Source organism: Leucoraja erinacea, chromosome 27, assembly GCF_028641065.1.
Source record: "Leucoraja erinacea ecotype New England chromosome 27, Leri_hhj_1, whole genome shotgun sequence".
NCBI classification, from domain to species: Eukaryota; Metazoa; Chordata; class Chondrichthyes; order Rajiformes; family Rajidae; genus Leucoraja; species Leucoraja erinaceus.
In genome coordinates this window covers 4,783,966-4,801,113 of record NC_073403.1, presented here as the reverse complement: position 1 = coordinate 4,801,113, position 17,148 = coordinate 4,783,966, and the positions used below count along the sequence as shown (strand labels likewise).

At 49.3% G+C, this 17,148-nt stretch overlaps 1 protein-coding gene across 2 annotated transcripts in view; it reads left to right on the top strand.

Annotated features, from left to right (window-relative positions):
- igf2bp1 (insulin-like growth factor 2 mRNA binding protein 1) overlaps positions 1-17,148 on the top strand; it is an 83,329-nt gene that overhangs the window by 58,751 nt on the left and 7,430 nt on the right. Inside the window, exons 4-12 of one of the 2 annotated variants that reach the window (XM_055656848.1) lie at positions 898-949; positions 3,315-3,378; positions 4,016-4,282; positions 6,386-6,520; positions 7,374-7,496; positions 9,111-9,246; positions 11,467-11,583; positions 13,024-13,143; positions 16,277-16,351. In XM_055656848.1, the coding sequence (XP_055512823.1) occupies positions 898-949; positions 3,315-3,378; positions 4,016-4,282; positions 6,386-6,520; positions 7,374-7,496; positions 9,111-9,246; positions 11,467-11,583; positions 13,024-13,143; positions 16,277-16,351 (1,089 nt within the window). Of the gene's footprint in view, positions 1-897; positions 950-3,314; positions 3,379-4,015; positions 4,283-6,385; positions 6,521-7,373; positions 7,497-9,110; positions 9,247-11,460; positions 11,584-13,023; positions 13,144-16,276; positions 16,352-17,148 lie in introns of both variants that reach the window. The other variant, XM_055656846.1, reaches the window with a different exon arrangement.

Genomic DNA, 17,148 nt, shown 5'->3' with positions numbered 1-17,148 from the left:
GCAGCTGTAGAGTTGTTGCCCTCACAGCGCCAGAGACCCAGGTTCAATCCTGACTACGGGTGCTGTCTGTACGGAGTTTGCACGTTCTCCCTGTGTCCTGCGTGGGTTTTTATCAGGGATCTCCAGTTTCCTCCCGCACTCCAAAGACCTCATTGGTGACCCTCGGACTATCCTTCATCAGACTTTACTGGCTTTACCTTGCACTAAATATTATTCCCATATCATGTATCTGTACACTGTGAATGGCACGATTGTAATCATGTATTGTCTTTCCGCTGACTGGATAGCATGCAACAAAAAGCTTTTCACCGTACCTCGATGCATGTGACAATAAACTAAACCGAACTGAACTGATTTGTAGATTCATTGGCTTGGTATAATTGTAAATTGTCCCTAGTGTGTGTAGAATAGTGTTATGGCCCTGTCCCACGGCACGAGTTCATTCCAAGAGCTCTCCCCGAGTTTGCCCTGATTCGAACTCGGGGATTTACGGTAATGGCCGCTCGTCGGTAGTCGGGGCATTTTTCAACATGTTGAAAAATCTTCACGAGTCTTCCCGTGCTTACCTGCCGTTAGCGAGTCTTCCCGAGTATCTGCCGTTAGCGCTAAGAGACGTCCCCGAGCTCCGACGTACCTGCTACGTTCATTCTCCGTGCCTTAAACTCGGGAGAGCTCTTGGAATGAACTCGCACCGTGGGGACAGGGTATAAGTGTGCGGGGATCGCTGGTCGGCGCGGACTCGGTGGGCTGAGACTTCATTCCTTCCCTCCTGAGATGCTGCCTGTCCTGCTGAGTTACTCCAGCATTTTGTGTCTACCTTCGATTTGACCCAGCAACTGAAGTTCGTTCCTAAACTAAACTTAAGTTCCTGACTATGTGTGTGTGTGTCTTTGGCAGGTGCTGGATGGTCTGTTAGCGCAGCATGGAGCAGTGGAGAGCTGTGAGCAAGGTAGGTGTTCCTTTCATTAACGTTTACCTCCACATCTGGCCAGCATCACTTCCAGCCCCCTCCAGTATCATGTGACTCCCAGGGCTCTGGAAGTGGAATAACATCCAACACACACACACACACACACACACACACACACACAGTGTAAATGCACCTCCCTCGTACCGAGCAAGCACTTGTGTGCACTTCCATTCTCCTTCCTCGACCTTTCGGAGCGGCGCTGTGGTGCAGCGGGTGGAGCTGCTGTCTCGCAGCGCCAGTGACCCGGGTTCGATCTGTGCGGAGTTTGCACGTTTTCCCCGTGACCCGCGACTTACCGAGTAGTTAGCGCTTGGTTAGTGTGGACGTGGAGAGGATGTTTACACTAGGGGGACCTAGTCTAGGACCAGAGGTCACAGCCGCAGAATAAAATGACGTTCCATCATACAAACAGTCTGAAGAAAGGTCTCAACCCGAAACGTCACTCCAGAGATGCTGCCTGTCCCACTGAGTTACTCCAGCATGTTGTGTACTTTGTGCTGCATCTGCAGTTCCTTTTTTACACCCTCCCTTCCATCGACTCCATCTACACCTCACGCTGCCTCGGCAAGGCCAGCAGCATCATCAAGGACCAGTCTCACCCTGGTCACTCCCTCTTCTCCCCTCTCCCATCAGGCAAGAGGTACAGAAGTGTGAAAACGAACGCACACCTCCAGATTCAGGGACAGTTTCTTCCCAGCTGTTATCAGGGAAATGATCCATCCTACCAACAACAAGAGAGCGGCCCTGAGCTACTATCTACCTCATTGGAGACCCTCGGACTATCTGTAATGGAACTTTACTGGACTTCATCTTTCATAAAATATTATTTATTATTTTCTTTCACAAAATATTAATCCCCTTTATCATGTATCTGTACACTGAGAATGGCTCGATTGTAATCATGTATTGTCTTTCTGATGACTGGTTAGCGCTCAACAAAAACGTATCACTTACACGTGACAATACACGAAACTAAACGAAACTAGAAAGGAGATGAGGAGAAATGTCTTTAATCAGAGGGTGTTGAATCTGGAATTCATTGCCACAGACGGATGTGGAGGCCAAGACATTGGGTATTATTGTGGCAGAGACGGACAGATTCTTGACTAGTACGGCTGTCAGGGGTTATGGGGAGAAGGCAGGAGAATGGGGCTGAGAGGGAAAGATAACGGAATGGCAGAGTAGACTTGATGGGCCGAATGGCCTAATTCTGCCCCTATGAGTTAGGGAGAGGGTTCCGTTCCCAGTTTGGATGTGAGAGGGATACGGAGTCGTGTGCGACGAGGGAGAGAGAGAGCCCTTTGGCACGGGCTCAGTCTGACTGCAGCCCCATTGAAGTCCGTGCCAAACTCTAACCACAAACCGCGAAGCCCAAGTCAACAGTGCAGCTGGGCCTGGCAGTAGTCCAGTGATGCAGGCTCGTGACCAGAGGGCGGAAGAAAGGTCTACCTTTGATAAGAAATGTGAATGGGTGACAACTCACACGGACGATCCTCCGCAACGGGGGGGGGGGGGGGGGGGGGGGGGGGGGAGGGGAAGGGGGGGGAGGAGGGGGAGGGTCCGGGTAGGGGGGCCCACCACCACCTCCTGCTCCTCAGGGGAAAATGTGATGGGAGGGAGAAGGAGGGAGGGAGGGAGAGAGAAGGTAAAGAGGGAGGGGGAGAGGGAGGGAGAGAGGGAGGGAGTGATGGAGAAGGATGGGAGTGAGGGTGAGGGAGGAGGGAGGAGAGAGGTGAAGGGAGAGGAGTGGGGAGAACCGAATGAGTGTGAGCGGAAGTGAAAGAGGGGAGTGTGAGAGGGGAGAGTGGAGTTTGTAAGTGGTGAGTAAGCATGGGGTGAGACTGGAGGGAGTGATTAGAGGGAGCGTTGAGTGGCTGGGCTTTGGGTACGGAACGAAGTCGCTGAAACACAGGCAGAATTCCCAGCCGCGGGGATGAGCTCTGACCTTCAGCAGGACGAGGGGGGACCTCATTGCAACTTAGCGAATAGTGAAAGGCCTGGATAGAGTGGATGTGGAGAGGATGTATTCCACTAGTGGGAGAGTCTAGGACCAGAGGTCACAGCCTCAGAATAAAAAGGACACACATTTAGAAAGAAGATGAGGAGGAATTTCTTCAGTCAGAGGGTGGTGAATCAGTGGAATTCTTTGCCACCTGTGGAGGCCAATGGATATTTTTATGGTGGAGATTGTCAGATTCGTTATTAGTACGGGTGTCAGGGGTTATGGGGAGAAGGCAGGAGAATGGGGTTGAGAGGGAGAGATGGATCAGCCATGATTGAATGGCGGAGTAGACTTGATGGGCCGAATGGCCTAATTCTGTTCTTTGCTCTCCTCTCCCGCTAGTGAACACAGAGACGGAGTCGGCAGTGGTGAACGTTACGTACGGGACGAAGGAGCAGGCCAGGCAGTGAGTATTGGCCACCACAGGGAACCGCAGATGCTGCACTCTGGACCGAAAGACAACAAAGTGCAGGAGGAACCTCGCGGGTCAGGCAGCATCTGCGGAGAACTTAGACAGGCGACGTTTCGGGTCGGGATCCTTCGTCAGACCGATTGTAGCGGGGAGGGAGACAGGTGGGAAGAGGGGTGGGGTGCGGGGAGAAGCCTGGCGAATGATGGGTGGATACAGGTGGACAAGGGGTGGACAATGGCCAGAGACGGGGCGGAGTCAATAGGGCCTGGGATGGGGAGATGAGGAGGGGCGTGAATTGTGAAGCCAGAGGATGGGATGGAGGTGGAAGGTGCGGGGGGGGGGGGGGGGGGGGAGGAGGAAGGGGGAAGGGGGGGGAAAGGGGGGGAGGGGAAGAGGGGAGGGGAGGAAAGGGGGGGCAAATGCCAAAGGGGGTGGGAGGAAGTGATAGAGGGGGGAGATTCAGAGGGGTTGGGGAGACTGGTGTAGGGGGTGACTGTGTGTGGGGGGGGGGAGATTGAGAGAGCGCGGGGAGCCGGTGTGATGTGAACAGCAGGACCCTTGAATGGATGAGTTACCTTTGAGCGGTGAGCTGTATCTAACGCCAGCTGCCCTCTCTCCTCTCTCACCTCAGGGCCATCTCCAAGCTGAATGGCCACCAGCTCGAGAGTTACAGTCTCACCGTCACCTATATCCCGGATGAGCAGGCACCACAGCAGGGTCCGGAGGGCGGCCGCAGGGGTTTTGGGGGCCGTGGACCCCCCACTCCGGGCTCCAGCGCCCCCCTCAAGCAGCAGTTCGACATTCCCCTCCGCATCCTGGTGCCCACGCAGTTTGTGGGAGCTATCATCGGCAAGGAAGGAGCGACCATCCGCAACATCACCAAGCAGACCCAATCCAAGTAAGCTCACGCTGGCGAGAGTTTAGTCTAGTTTAGTTTGAGTTGCTGCCTTACAGCACCCGGAGACCCGGGTTCGATCCCGACTACGGGAGCTGTCTGTACGGAGTTTGCACGTTCTCACCGTGACCTGCGTGGGTTTTCCCCGAGATCTCCGGATTCCTCACAAACTCCAAAGAAATTCGTGCAGGTTTGTAGGTCAATTGGCTTGGTATAAGTGTAGATTGTCCCTAGTGTGTGTGTGGGATAGTGTTAGTGTGCGGGGATCGCTGGTCGGCACGGACTCGGTGGGCTGAACTACAACTGCAGAAAGATCTCTTTGCTCCTACACCCAACTCCTCTCGTTATGAAGGCCAACATGCCAACTAGTACGGATTTTCCGTAATTTGTACGGAAATGCAATAAGAAAACCGATGTACGATTTTGCAATGTTAAATATGGATTTTTTTAAAATCGGCCCGACTTCCTGTTTCATTAACATACCACTTGCCAATGGAAACGCAATAACCCGGTGAAATTGACTTAAGATCTTGCTGTTTAAAAAATGCAAGGATATAAAAAGTCATACTGTACCTCTAAAAATTATAGCCCATTAAATCTATTAGTATTTTAAATTTAAAGATCTGGACGATTATTTTTGTATGCTTTGATCTGCCTGTCCCGCTCCAGGTTAATGCGTGGGAATTTAAACGTAGAGCAGTCGGCTGCAGCGCTATGGGAAATATAGCGCTACCGGCTGGAGCGCTATATGCTTTAAACATAGCGCTATGGGTCACAGCGCTATGGGTCACAGACTGTTCAGGAAAATTCTCGTTTAACAATGAGTCTTTGGAATTCTCTTTCTCAGTGGAAGTTGAGCCTTTGATTATTTTTCAGGCAGTGGTAGAATTCTGGATAAGCCTAGTGGTGAAAGGTTAACAGTGGGATTGCAGTTACATTGGGATTGGCCTTTATTTTACAGAATGGTGGGTGGGCTCAAGGGGGAGAGAGGGAGGGGTGGAGAGAGGGAGAGGATGGAGAGGGGAGGGGTGGAGAGAGGGAGAGGATGGAGAGGGGAGAGAGAGAGAAGGAGAGAGGGAGAGAGAGAGGGAAAGGAGAGAGGGGGAATAAGAGGTGGGGAGAAGAAGGAGAGGGAGGGGATAATAGAGGGAGGGAGAAAAAGAGGAAGAGAGAGGGAGGGTGGGAGGGAGCGATGGAGAGAGGGAGGGATAAAACAGGAGGAGGGGGAGGGGGGAGGGAGGGAGGGAGTGGGGGAGGGAGGGTGGGGCGAGAGGAGATGGGGAGAGGGGAGGAGAAAGAGGGGGAGGGAGGAGAGAGAGAGGTAGGGAGGGAGAGGGAGGGAGGCTTCCAAAATGGCCTCTACATCATCATCTGGTGCTAAAGGCAGGAAGCAGCCGTTCAAACAGCAGTATACATAGAGGTGGCAATGAATGAACTGTCAAGTAAGGCGCGTAGAAGACATGTCAATTGGTAGCAAAGTTATGTGTTCTTGTACTCTTACATGGGTATGACCGCACGTAAAAAAGAATTTTTTTTCAGCATAATGGCAACGCGTAAAAATTCTGATTTCCTCAGGAAAATACTGATTTTCAGGTACCAGAATACTGAAATGCTCTGACAAAACTTGGAAGCTCTGCTGAAGGGCCTGTTTCCATGCTGTATCGTTAAACTAAACTAAACTAAACTAAAGTAATGTAGTTCAGTTTAGTTTAATTTAATTTAGTTTAGTTTAGTGTTTGGTTTATTTCAGTTTAATTTAGGTTAGTTCAGTTGGTTGAGGTAACTTTTGATTAGTTTACTTTAGTTGGGTTTCATTTAGATTATTTTAGTTTAATCTAGGTTGGTTTGGCTTAATTTCATTTAGGTATCTGTCTCCTAGGGCCCTTCGGCCCAACTTGCCCATGCCGGCCAACATGCCCTATCTACACTAGACGAGGCCGGGCGAGGGGAGGGGAGAGAGCGGGAGGGGAGAGTGGGTGTGGAAGGAGGGCAGCAAAGGGCCCAGTGGGGCTAGGGGAGAAGGGAGGCTGAGTGTGGGAGGTGGGAGATGCGTGGTGGAGAGAGGGGGAGCGGTGGGAAGAGACAGTGATGGCTGTTCCTCTGCAGGATCGACGTGCATCGCAAGGAGAATGCGGGGGCAGCCGAGAAACCCATCAGCATCCACTCGACTGCGGAGGGATGTTCAGCTGCCTGCAGGATGATCCTGGACATCATGCAGCAAGAAGCCCAGGCCACCAAGATGTATGTCCCCCGGCAACCGCATGGCAACCATTCGCCCCAGCAACCGCATGGCAACCATTCGCCCCGGCAACTGCATGGCAACCAATCACCCCCGCAACAGACACACACGCACCACGGCAACTGCACGGCAACCATCACCCCGGCAACCGCACGGCAACCAATCGCCCTGGCGACACACACACACACACCCCAGCAACAAACACACACACACCCCGGCAACGGCACGGCAACCATCACCTCGGCAACCGCACGGCAACCAATCGTCCCGGCAACAGACACACACGCACCTCGGCAACTGCACGGCAACCATCACCCCGGCAATCGCAAGGCAACCAATCACCCCCAGCAACAAACACACACACACCCATCAAACGGCACGACAACCATCACCCCGGCAACCGCACGGCAACCAATCGCCCTAGCGACAGACACACACGCACCACAGCAACTGCACGGCAACCATCACCCCGGCAACCACACGGCAACCAATCGTCCTAGCAACACACACACACCCCAGCAACGGCACGGCAACCATCACCCCGGCAAACGCACGGCAACCAATCGCCCTGGCAACACACACACACACACACACACACACACACACACACACACACACACACACACACACACACACACACACACACACACACACACACACACACACACACACACACACACCACACACACACACACACACACACACACACACGGCATGCAACACACACACACCCCAGCAACGGCATGGCAACCATCACCCTGGCAACGCACGCACACACACCCCTCTGACTGCAACACTGATACACCCCTCACTGTAACACTGTAACTTTCTATGTGAATGTTTGTGTTTCTGCAGGGCTGAAGAGGTGCCATTGAAGATCCTGGCTCACAATAACTTTGTCGGCAGGTTGATAGGGAAGGAAGGCAGGAATCTGAAGAAGGTGGAACAGGACACGGAAACAAAAATCACAATCTCTCCGTAAGTGGCTGCCCACTGCCCTCCGCCCGGCCAAAGATTGAGACCTCTACTCTGCACTCTGTCTCTCTCCTTTCACTCTACCCTTTGTACATGAGTTTGGCGATGTATTTATGTACAATATTGTCAGATTTGTTTGAAAATCACACATGCAAAAGCTTTTCACTGTACCTCAGTACACGTGACGATAATAGTCCTAAACCTATTGTTTCAGTTACAGAGAAACCACAGTGACGCATTGGTAGAGACCCGGGTTCGATCCTAACTATGGTTTAGTTTAGTTTGGTTCAGAGATACAGTGCGGAAACAGGCCCTTCGGCCCACCAAGTCCGTGCCGACCAGTGATCCCCGCACACTAACACTATCCTACTCACACTAGGGACAATTTTTACATTTACCAAGACAACCTACCTACAAACCTGTACGTCTTTGGAGTGTGGGAAGAAACCGAAGATCTCGGAGAACGTACAAACTCCGTACAGACAGCACCTGTAGTCGGGATTGAAACCGGGTCTCTGGCGCTGCAAGTGCTGGAAGACAACATCTCTGCCACTGCACCTTATGGATGCTGTCTATACGGGCCACAGGGACAACGTACAAACCCCATTCAGACAGCATCCGTAGTCAAGATACAACCTGGGTCACTGGCGCTGTGAGGCAGCAACTCTACCGCTGCGACACTGTGCCGCCCCCTGAAGGCATAGCTTTAAGGTGAGAGGGGGAAAACCTCTCACATTTATAGATTTGGATAGATTTAGAGGGATGTTCATCTGTGATAGGAGCAGTATTGGACCATTCGGCCCATCGTCTACTCAGGCATTCAGTCATGGCTGATCTGGATAGACTCGGTTTGTACTCGCTAGAATTTAGAAGATTGAGGGGGGATCTTATAGAAACTTACAAAATTCTTAAGGGGTTGGACGGGCTAGATGCAGGAAGATTGTTCCCGATGTTGGGGAAGTCCAGAACAAGGGGTCACAGTTTAAGGATAAAGGGGAAATCCTTTAGGACCGAGATGAGAAAAACATTTTTCACACAGAGAGAGTGGTGAATCTCTGGAACTCTCTGCCACAGAAGGTAGTTGAGGCCACAGTTCATTGGCTATATTTAAGAAGGAGTTAGATGTGGCCCTTGTGGCTAAAGGGATCAGGGGGTATGGAGAGAAGGCAGGTACAGGATACTGAGTTGGATGATCATCCATGATCATATTGAATGGCGGTGCAGGCTCGAAGGGCCGAATGGCCTACTCCTGCACCTATTTTCTATGTTTCTATCTATCTTTCCCTCCACACCAATCTCCTGCATTGTCCCCATAACCCCTGACACATGGTGCCTTCTTTCTTATTGTATATGGATGTATGGTAATTTAATTTTTTCTCTCTAAAGCACTTTGGCTTCAATATGATTTGATTTGAAAGTGCTATATAAATAAAAAAATACTTACTTACTTACACATGGGCCAAATGCAGGTAAGTGGGACTAGTATAGATGGGACCTTGGTTGGCATGGGCAAGTTGGGCCGAAGGGCCTGTTTCCACACTGTGTGACATCTATGACCTACACAAAGCAACCTCTTTGTGTGTTTAACTGTCCTGAATTGTGCGTTTTGTCTGGCAGCTTGCAGGACCTGACTCTCTACAACCCAGAGAGAACTATCACGGTGAAGGGCTCCATCGAGGCTTGTTGCAAAGCCGAGGAAGACATCATGAAGAAAGTGCGGGAAGCATACGAGAATGACATTGCTGCTATGAACGTAAGCGTGAACTGTGAAATATAACATTGCATTTATTCCAATCAAGACACACAGTATAATGCGAAGGAAATAGGCAACGTTTTGGACCGAAACCCTTCTTCAGATTGAAGAAGGGTTTCGGCCCGAAACGTTGCCTATTTCCTTCGCTCCATAGATGCTGCTGCACCCGCTGAGTTTCTCCAGCTTTTTTGTGTACCTTCGATTTTCCAGCATCGGCAGTTCCTTCTTCAACAGACAGTATAATGCCCCTGTCCCACTTAGGAAACCTGAACGGAAACCTCTGGAGACTTTGCGCCCCGCCCAAGGTTTCCGTGCGGTTCCCAGAGGTTTTTGTCAGTCTCCCTGTTGCCGGAGGTAAGACCTTCCACTACCTGCAACCTCCGGCAACCTCCTGCAACCTCCGGCAACCACCTGCAACCACCTGCAACCTCCGGCAACCACCTGCAACCTCTGGCAACCACCTGCAACCTCCGGCAACCACCTTCAACTAGCATCGCAACCGGCTTTGACTAAAAAATTACCGATTGTTAAAACGGCAACCTATTTTTAGTCGCGGCCGGTTTTGAATTTTTTGAAATAATCACCAGAACATAGAAGAAGTGGAAATCACTTTCGACCATTAGGGAGACTGACAAAAACCTCCGGGAACCGCACGGAAACCTTGGGTGGGGCGCAAAGTCTCCAGAGGTTTCCGTTCAGGTTTCCTAAGTGGGACAAGGGGCATAAATGCTGGAGCAACTCAGTGGGACGGGCAGCATCTCTGGATAGAAGGAATCGGTGATGTTTCGGGTCGAGGTCCTTCTTCGGACTGAAGAACTGTCTCAACCCGAAATGTCATTCATTCTCTCTCTCCAGAGATGCCTGATAACATTACTCAATTGTATCAATCCATGTTTCAATAGTGGATTTAATAGTGTTGCAATATTGTGCATGCTATTGTTACTGCTGCTGCATGAAGTAGTTTCCCTATAGAGCCAAATCTGGTTGCAATATTGCCATATGTTACTCCACCATTTTGTGTCTAAGAAAGAACTGCAGATGCTGGAAAAATCTGACCCTATTTCTTCGCTCCATAGATGTTGCCTTACCCGCTGAGTTTCTCCAGCATTTTTTCTTGTCTCCCCACCATCTTGTGTCTATCTTCGGTGTAAACTAGTATCCGTTGTTCCTTCCTACACATTGCTTTCACTCAAATGGGCGGAGAAATGGCAGATGGAGTTTAATCTGAGTGGTGTTGCAATTTGGGTGGTTGAATGTCTGACAAAATGTCTGATTAATGGCGTGGCCATTTAACAATATCAATGTACGGAGGGATCTTGTGGTCCACAGCTCTCTGACGGTAGCAAGATTCAAGATTCAAGAGAGTTTATTGTCATGTGTCCCTGATAGAACAATAAAATTCTTGCTTTGATTCAGCACAACAGAATATAGTAGGCATGAATACAGAACAGATCAGTGTGTCCATATACCATAGGTAGACAAAAGTGCTGGAGAAACTCAGCGGGTGCAGCAGCATCTATGGAGCGAAGGAACAAAGGCAACGTTTCGGGCCGAAACCCTTCTTCATATACCATTATATAAATATATACATAACTCGTATAGATGGAGTGGTAAAGAAAGCAGATGGTATGCTTGCCTTCATCGGTCTCGGCGTCGAGTACAAGAGTCAGGAAGTCATTGAGGCCGGCACGGTGGCGCAGCGGTAGAGTTGCTGCTTTACAGCGCCAGAGAATTGTGTTTGATCCTGACTACGGGTGCTGTCTGGACAGAGTTTCTACATTCTCTCTGTGAGCGTGTGGGTATTCTCCAGGTGCTCCAGTCTCCTCCCACACTCCTAAGAGACATACAGGTTAATTGGCTTGGGTAAAAATTGTAAATTGTCCCTCGTGTGTAGGGGGTGACCGTGTAGTGTCAGTGTACGGGGTGTTCGTTGGACAGTAGGGACTCAGTGGGCTGAAGGGCCTGTTTCTACACTGTATCTCTAAGCTAAACTAAACTCTAGACGTGCAGGTTTGTAGGTTAATTGACTTTGTTATATTTTCTCTAGTGTGTTGTATAGAACTAAAGTGTACACGTGATCGATCGCTGGCCGGCACGGAGTGGGCCGAAGGGTCTAATTCCACACTGTATCTCTACACTGCGTGCTAACCAGTCAGCGGGAAGACTGTACATGATGAAGTTCTTGAGTTGATTTGAACTGGTGCTTTCTCTCAGCTACAGGCGAATCTGATTCCAGGGCTAAACCTGAACGCTCTTGGCCTGTTCCCACCATCATCCTCCACCGTGCCACCGCACCCTATAGGTGTGGCACCAGCAACACCGTACGGCCCCTACATGGTGAGTGGCTCAGGGGGTTCAATGGGCCCGGGGTGGGACTGGGGCGCTGGTGGGGGGTCACGTGTACCCCGGACGTTCGACAAGGAGCAAAAGATCAAAACGGGTGTCAGATTCAGATTCAGATTCAGATTCAATTTTAATTATCATTGTCAGTGTACAGTACAGAGACAACGAAATGCAGTGTCGTTGGTTACGGGGAGAAGGCAGGAGAATGGGGTTAGGAGGGAGAGAGAGATCAGCCATGGAGTAGACCTGACGGGCCGAATGGCCTGATACCACTCCTATCACCTACGATCCTATGAAAATCTTATTTAAAATGGAAGCATTTGCAGTGAGACTTCACTGCGACTCGACCTACGAAAAGTTTGAATTTCTGGAAAACAATTTCATAGCAAAAATGTGACACGAGGAACGGCAGTTTTTATTTTGAGTTTGAGTCTGAGTGCAGTTAATTGTCACGTGTACCGAGGTACAGTGATAAGCTTTTGCTGCGTGCTAACCAGTCAGTGGAAAGATAAGTCAATGTCCATATATCACTAGGGTGTAAACTACCCAAGCGAAATATAAGATGTTGTTCCTCCAATTTGCACTGGGCCTCAGTCTGGCAATGGAGGAGGCCCAGGACAGAAAGGTCAGTGTGGGAATGGGAGGGGGGGAGTTAAAGTGCTGAGCAACCGGGAGATCAGGTAGGTTTAGGCAGACTGAGCAGAGGTGTTCAAGGCAAGGCAAGGCAACTTTATTTATATAGCACATTTCATACACGAGGCAGACTCAAAGTGCTTCACATAAAAAAATGTCATACAATAAAATGAAATAATAAAATGAAATAAAATAGAACTAAAAGAAAAGAAAAGCAAAATTAAAAATGCATTATAAAAAGTGCAAAAGTTAAAAGTGCAATGTAGTTAAGATTTAGCTGAAAGCTAAAGTAAACATAAAAGTTTTCAGACTTGTTTTAAAAAAAAACCAACAAAAAAAAAACGATCGTTCAGCAAAACGATCGCCGAGCCTGCGCTTGGTCTCGCCGATATATAGGGAGTCCACACCAGGAATAGCAGGTACAGTAGATGAGGTTGGAGGAGGTGCAAGTCAACCTCTGCCTCACCAGAAAGGACAGTCGGGAGGAGGAGGTATGGATACTTAGCTCAGCGGGGGCTGATTGTCTGAGCCTGCCTTCGGTGTGTGTGTGTGTGTGTGAGTGTGTGAGTGTGAGTGTGAGTGTGTGAGTGTGAGTGTGAGTGTGAGTGTGTGTGTGTGTGTGTGTGTGTGTGTGTGTGTGTGTGTGTGTGTGTGTGTGTGTGTGTGTGAGTGTGTGTGTGTGTGTGTGTGCGTGTGTGCGTGCGCGTGTGTGTGTGTGTGCGTGTGTGTGTGTGTGTGCGTGTGAGTGTGTGTGTGTGAGTGTGGACGAGCTGGCTTACGTTGGATGTTTGATTCCCGCAGCAAACCTCGGATCCAGAGACGGTGCACGTGTTCATCCCAGCCCAGGCCGTCGGAGCCATTATCGGCAAGAAAGGACAGCACATCAAACAGCTGTCCCGGTACGCTGAGGCCTCCATCAAGGTGAGCTCACCATTTTAATTATGAATAGTGTATGAATCTTTGATTTCTCAAACTTCAGGTAGTCCCGGCAGTACCCCCTGAAGAAGGGTCTCGACCCGAAAAGTCACCCATTCCTTCTCTCCAAAGATGCTGCCTGTCCCGCTGAGTTACTCCAGCAAGCCTCTAGTTGGTGATGGGACAGTTCAGTTGCCTGATAACAGCTGGGAAGAAACTATCCCTGAATCTGGAGGTGTGTGTTTTCACACTTCAGTACCTCTTCTGTGATGGGAGAAGGGGAGTAGAGGGAGTCCATGTTCAGAAGCAATAGGAGCAGAATTAGGCCATTCGGCCCATCAAGTCTATTCCACCATTCAACCATATCTCAACCCCATTCTCCTGCCTTCTCCCCGTAACCCCTGACACCTGCACTAATCAACTAATCTATCTATCTCTGCCTTAATAATATCTATTGACTTGGCCTCCACAACCTCCTGTGGCAATGAATTCCACAGATTCACCACCCTCTGACTAAATAAATTCCTCCTCATCTCCTTCCTAAAGGAATGCCCTTTAATTCTGAGGCTGTGACCTAGACTCTCCCTGGTCCAAGATTCTCCCACTAGTGGAAACATCCTCCCCACATCCACTCTCTCCAGGCCTCAGAGTGACCAGGGTGAGACTGGTCCTTGCGCATGCTGGTGGCCTTGCTGAGGATGGAGTCTCATTGTTCAGTTGTTGGTACATAGAATACAGAGGAGTACAGCACAGGAACAGGCCGTTTGGCTCACAGCGTCTGTGCCGAACATGATGCCAACAAAAAACAAACCTCATATGGCTGACAATTATTAAACGTCCCTGATTCTCTTGTCTCTTATTCCCCCCCCCCCACCCCCTCCCCCTCACTATTTTGTATTCGTGTTGTTGGGCTTTTGTGTCTTACTCACCGATGGCCTGCAGCTGAGACTCTCAAGTGCCCAGTTCCCCACTCACCTGAGATAGACACAAAAAGCTGGAGTAACTCAGTGGATCAGGTAGAATCATTGGAGAAAAGGAATAGGTGATGTTTTGGGTCAAGACCCTTCTTCAGAAGACTGGAAACGTCGCCTATTCCTTTTCTCCAGTGATGCTGTCTGACCCGCTGAGTTACTCCAACATTTTGTGTCTTGTCTTTGGTTTAAAGCAGCTTCCAACATTCACCTGTCTGTGCAGATGAAGATCCAGTGATCCCACTCCCCCCCTAGTGGCCTGTTGAATAATAGCAACTCGGCGGCCCAAACTGGGGAGCATTCGTGCTGCTTCTTTTAAGACACTTGCTCTGAGCCAGGAAGTAAAGGGCAAATGTCAGGTTGAATATCAGGAACAGTTTCTTCCCCGCTGTCATCAGGCTTCTGAACGGACCTTCCATATGCTAGGCTACTGTCTGATTCACCTCTACCCCATTGCCGACATTGGACTTTGTCTCTGACCCACCGAATCCGAATGCCGATCAGCGATCACCCCGTACACTAACACTATCCTACAAACTGGGGACAATTTACAAATTTTACCAAAGCCAATTAACCCACAAACATGCACATCTTTGGAGATGTGGGAGGAAACCGGAGCACCCGGAGAAAACACACTGGGTCACAGGGAGAACATTATTATTATTATTTTTTTAAATCTTATTTATATAGCACATTTTCAGTCAACTTGCATTGACCCCAAAGTGCTTCACATAATTACATTACATTACACACAGGCAAAGGTGGGTGAAGTGTCTTGCCCCAAGGACACAACGACAGTATGCACTCCAAGCGGGATTTGAACCGGCTACCTTCCGGTCGCCAGCCGAACTCTTAGCCCATTGTGCTATCTGTCGTCTCACTTTTATTTGCTGATTTACAAAAAACTAAACGCGGAGTGCTGGAGTAACTCAGCGGGTCAGGCACCATCTCTGGAGAACATGGATAAGTTGGCACGGGGGCACAGAGATAGAGTCGCTGCTTTACAGACCCGGTTCGAGCCTGACTACGAGTGCTGTCTGTACGGAGTTTGTATGTTCTCTCTGTGACCGCGTGGGTTTTCTCTGGGTGATCCGGTCTCCTCCCACATCCCAAAGACGGAAGGTTCGTAGGTCAATTGGCCTGGTATAAATGTAAATTGCCCCTAGTGTGTGTGGGATAGTGTTAGTGTGTGGGGATCGCTGGTCGGCACGGACTTGGTGGGTTGAAGGGCCTGTTTCCGCACTGTATCTTTAAACTAAACTAAACTAGACTAAATGAAAGTAATTTAAATTAAATTAAACTAAGCTAAATTAAAGTAATGTAGTTTAGTTTAGTTTAGTTTAGTTAGTGTTTGGTTTGGTTTATTTCAGTTTAATTTAGGTTCATTTAGATTCATTTAGTTTTGACCCCTGTCAACAAAATAGAGAGAGTACAGAGGAGATTTACTAGAATGTTGCCTGGGTTTCAGCAACTAAGTTACAGAGAAAGGTTGAACAAGTTAGGGCTTTATTCTTTGGAGCACAGAAGGTTAAGGGGGGACTTGATAGAGGTTTTTTAAATGATGAGAAGGATAGACAGAGTTGACGTGGATAAGCTTTTCCAACTGAGAGTAGGGAAGATTCAAACAAGAGGACGTGACTTGAGAATTAAGGGGATGAAGTTTAGGGGTAACATGAGGGGGAACTTCTTTACTCAGAGAGTGGTAGCGGTGTGGAATGAGCTTCCAGTGAAGGTGGTGGAGGCAGGTTCGTTTTTATCATTTAAAAATAAATTGGATAGTTATATGGAAGGGAAGGGAATGGAAGGTTATGGTCTGAGCGCAGGTAGATGGGACTAGGGGAGAATACGTGTTCGGCACGGATAGAAGGGTCGAGATGGCCTGTTTCCGTGCTGTAATTGTTATATGGTTATTATATGGTTATATGGTTAAATTGACCGTGGTATGAAAGGAGTGGATGAAAAAGTGGGATAGCATTGAACCAGTGTGAATGGGTGATCGATGGCTGATATGGACTCGGTGGGCATGTTCCCGCAATGTATCTCTAAAACTAAACTAATTATTGGTGTGAGCATCTAACTAAGCATCAGTGTTGAGAGTGTCACAGGAAGGCTTGGTCTCTCCCCCCAAACTCACAGCCGGTGTAACATTCCAACGTTTCCCCTTGTAGATCGCTCCTGCAGAAAGCCCGGACACAAAGCAGCGCATGGTGATCATCACAGGACTACCTGAGGCCCAGTTTAAGGTAAGAAGAGGCGTGAGAGTGAATAGTGAAAGGCCAGGATGTGGCGGATGCAGGTGAGCATGTTCCCGCTAGTGGGAGTGTCTAGGACCAGAGCTTCAGAATAGCTTTAGAAAGGAGATGAGGAGGGATTTCTTTGGTCAGAAGGTGGTGAATCTGTTGAATTAATTGCCACAGATGGTGGAGGCCAAGTCAATGATTGATAGAATCTTGATTAGTGCGGGTGTCAGGGGTTATGGTTCTTCCAATGGGCTAGCACAGGCGGATGGGCCCCAATGTCTCCCTCCACCATTCTAAAGGCCCTGGGCTGTTGTTTGTGTTCTACCCACAAACACTTCACCTTCAGCCCTGTTGTAAATCAATTTGCACATGGAGTATCTTCCTTGTTCTCCATCCCTCTGTCCCATCCTTCCTCTCTCTCCATTGACTCCATCTACACCTCATGTTGCCTCGGCAAGGCCAGCAGCATAATCAAGGACCAGTCGCACCCCGGCCACTCCCTCTTCTCCCCTCTCCCATCGGGCAAGAGGTACAGAAGTGTGAAAGCGCACACCTCCAGATTCAGGGACAGTTTCTTCTCAGCTGTTATCAGGCAACTGAACCGTCCTACCACAACCAGAGAGAGAGCAGTGCTGAACTATTATCTTTGTTATGGGTGACCCCTGGACTATCTTTGATCGGACTTTGCTGGCTTTACCTTGCACTGAATGTTATTCCATTATCATGTATCTGTACACTGTGAATGGCCCGATTGTAATCATGTATTGCGTTTCTGCTGACTGGTGAACACGCAACAAAGG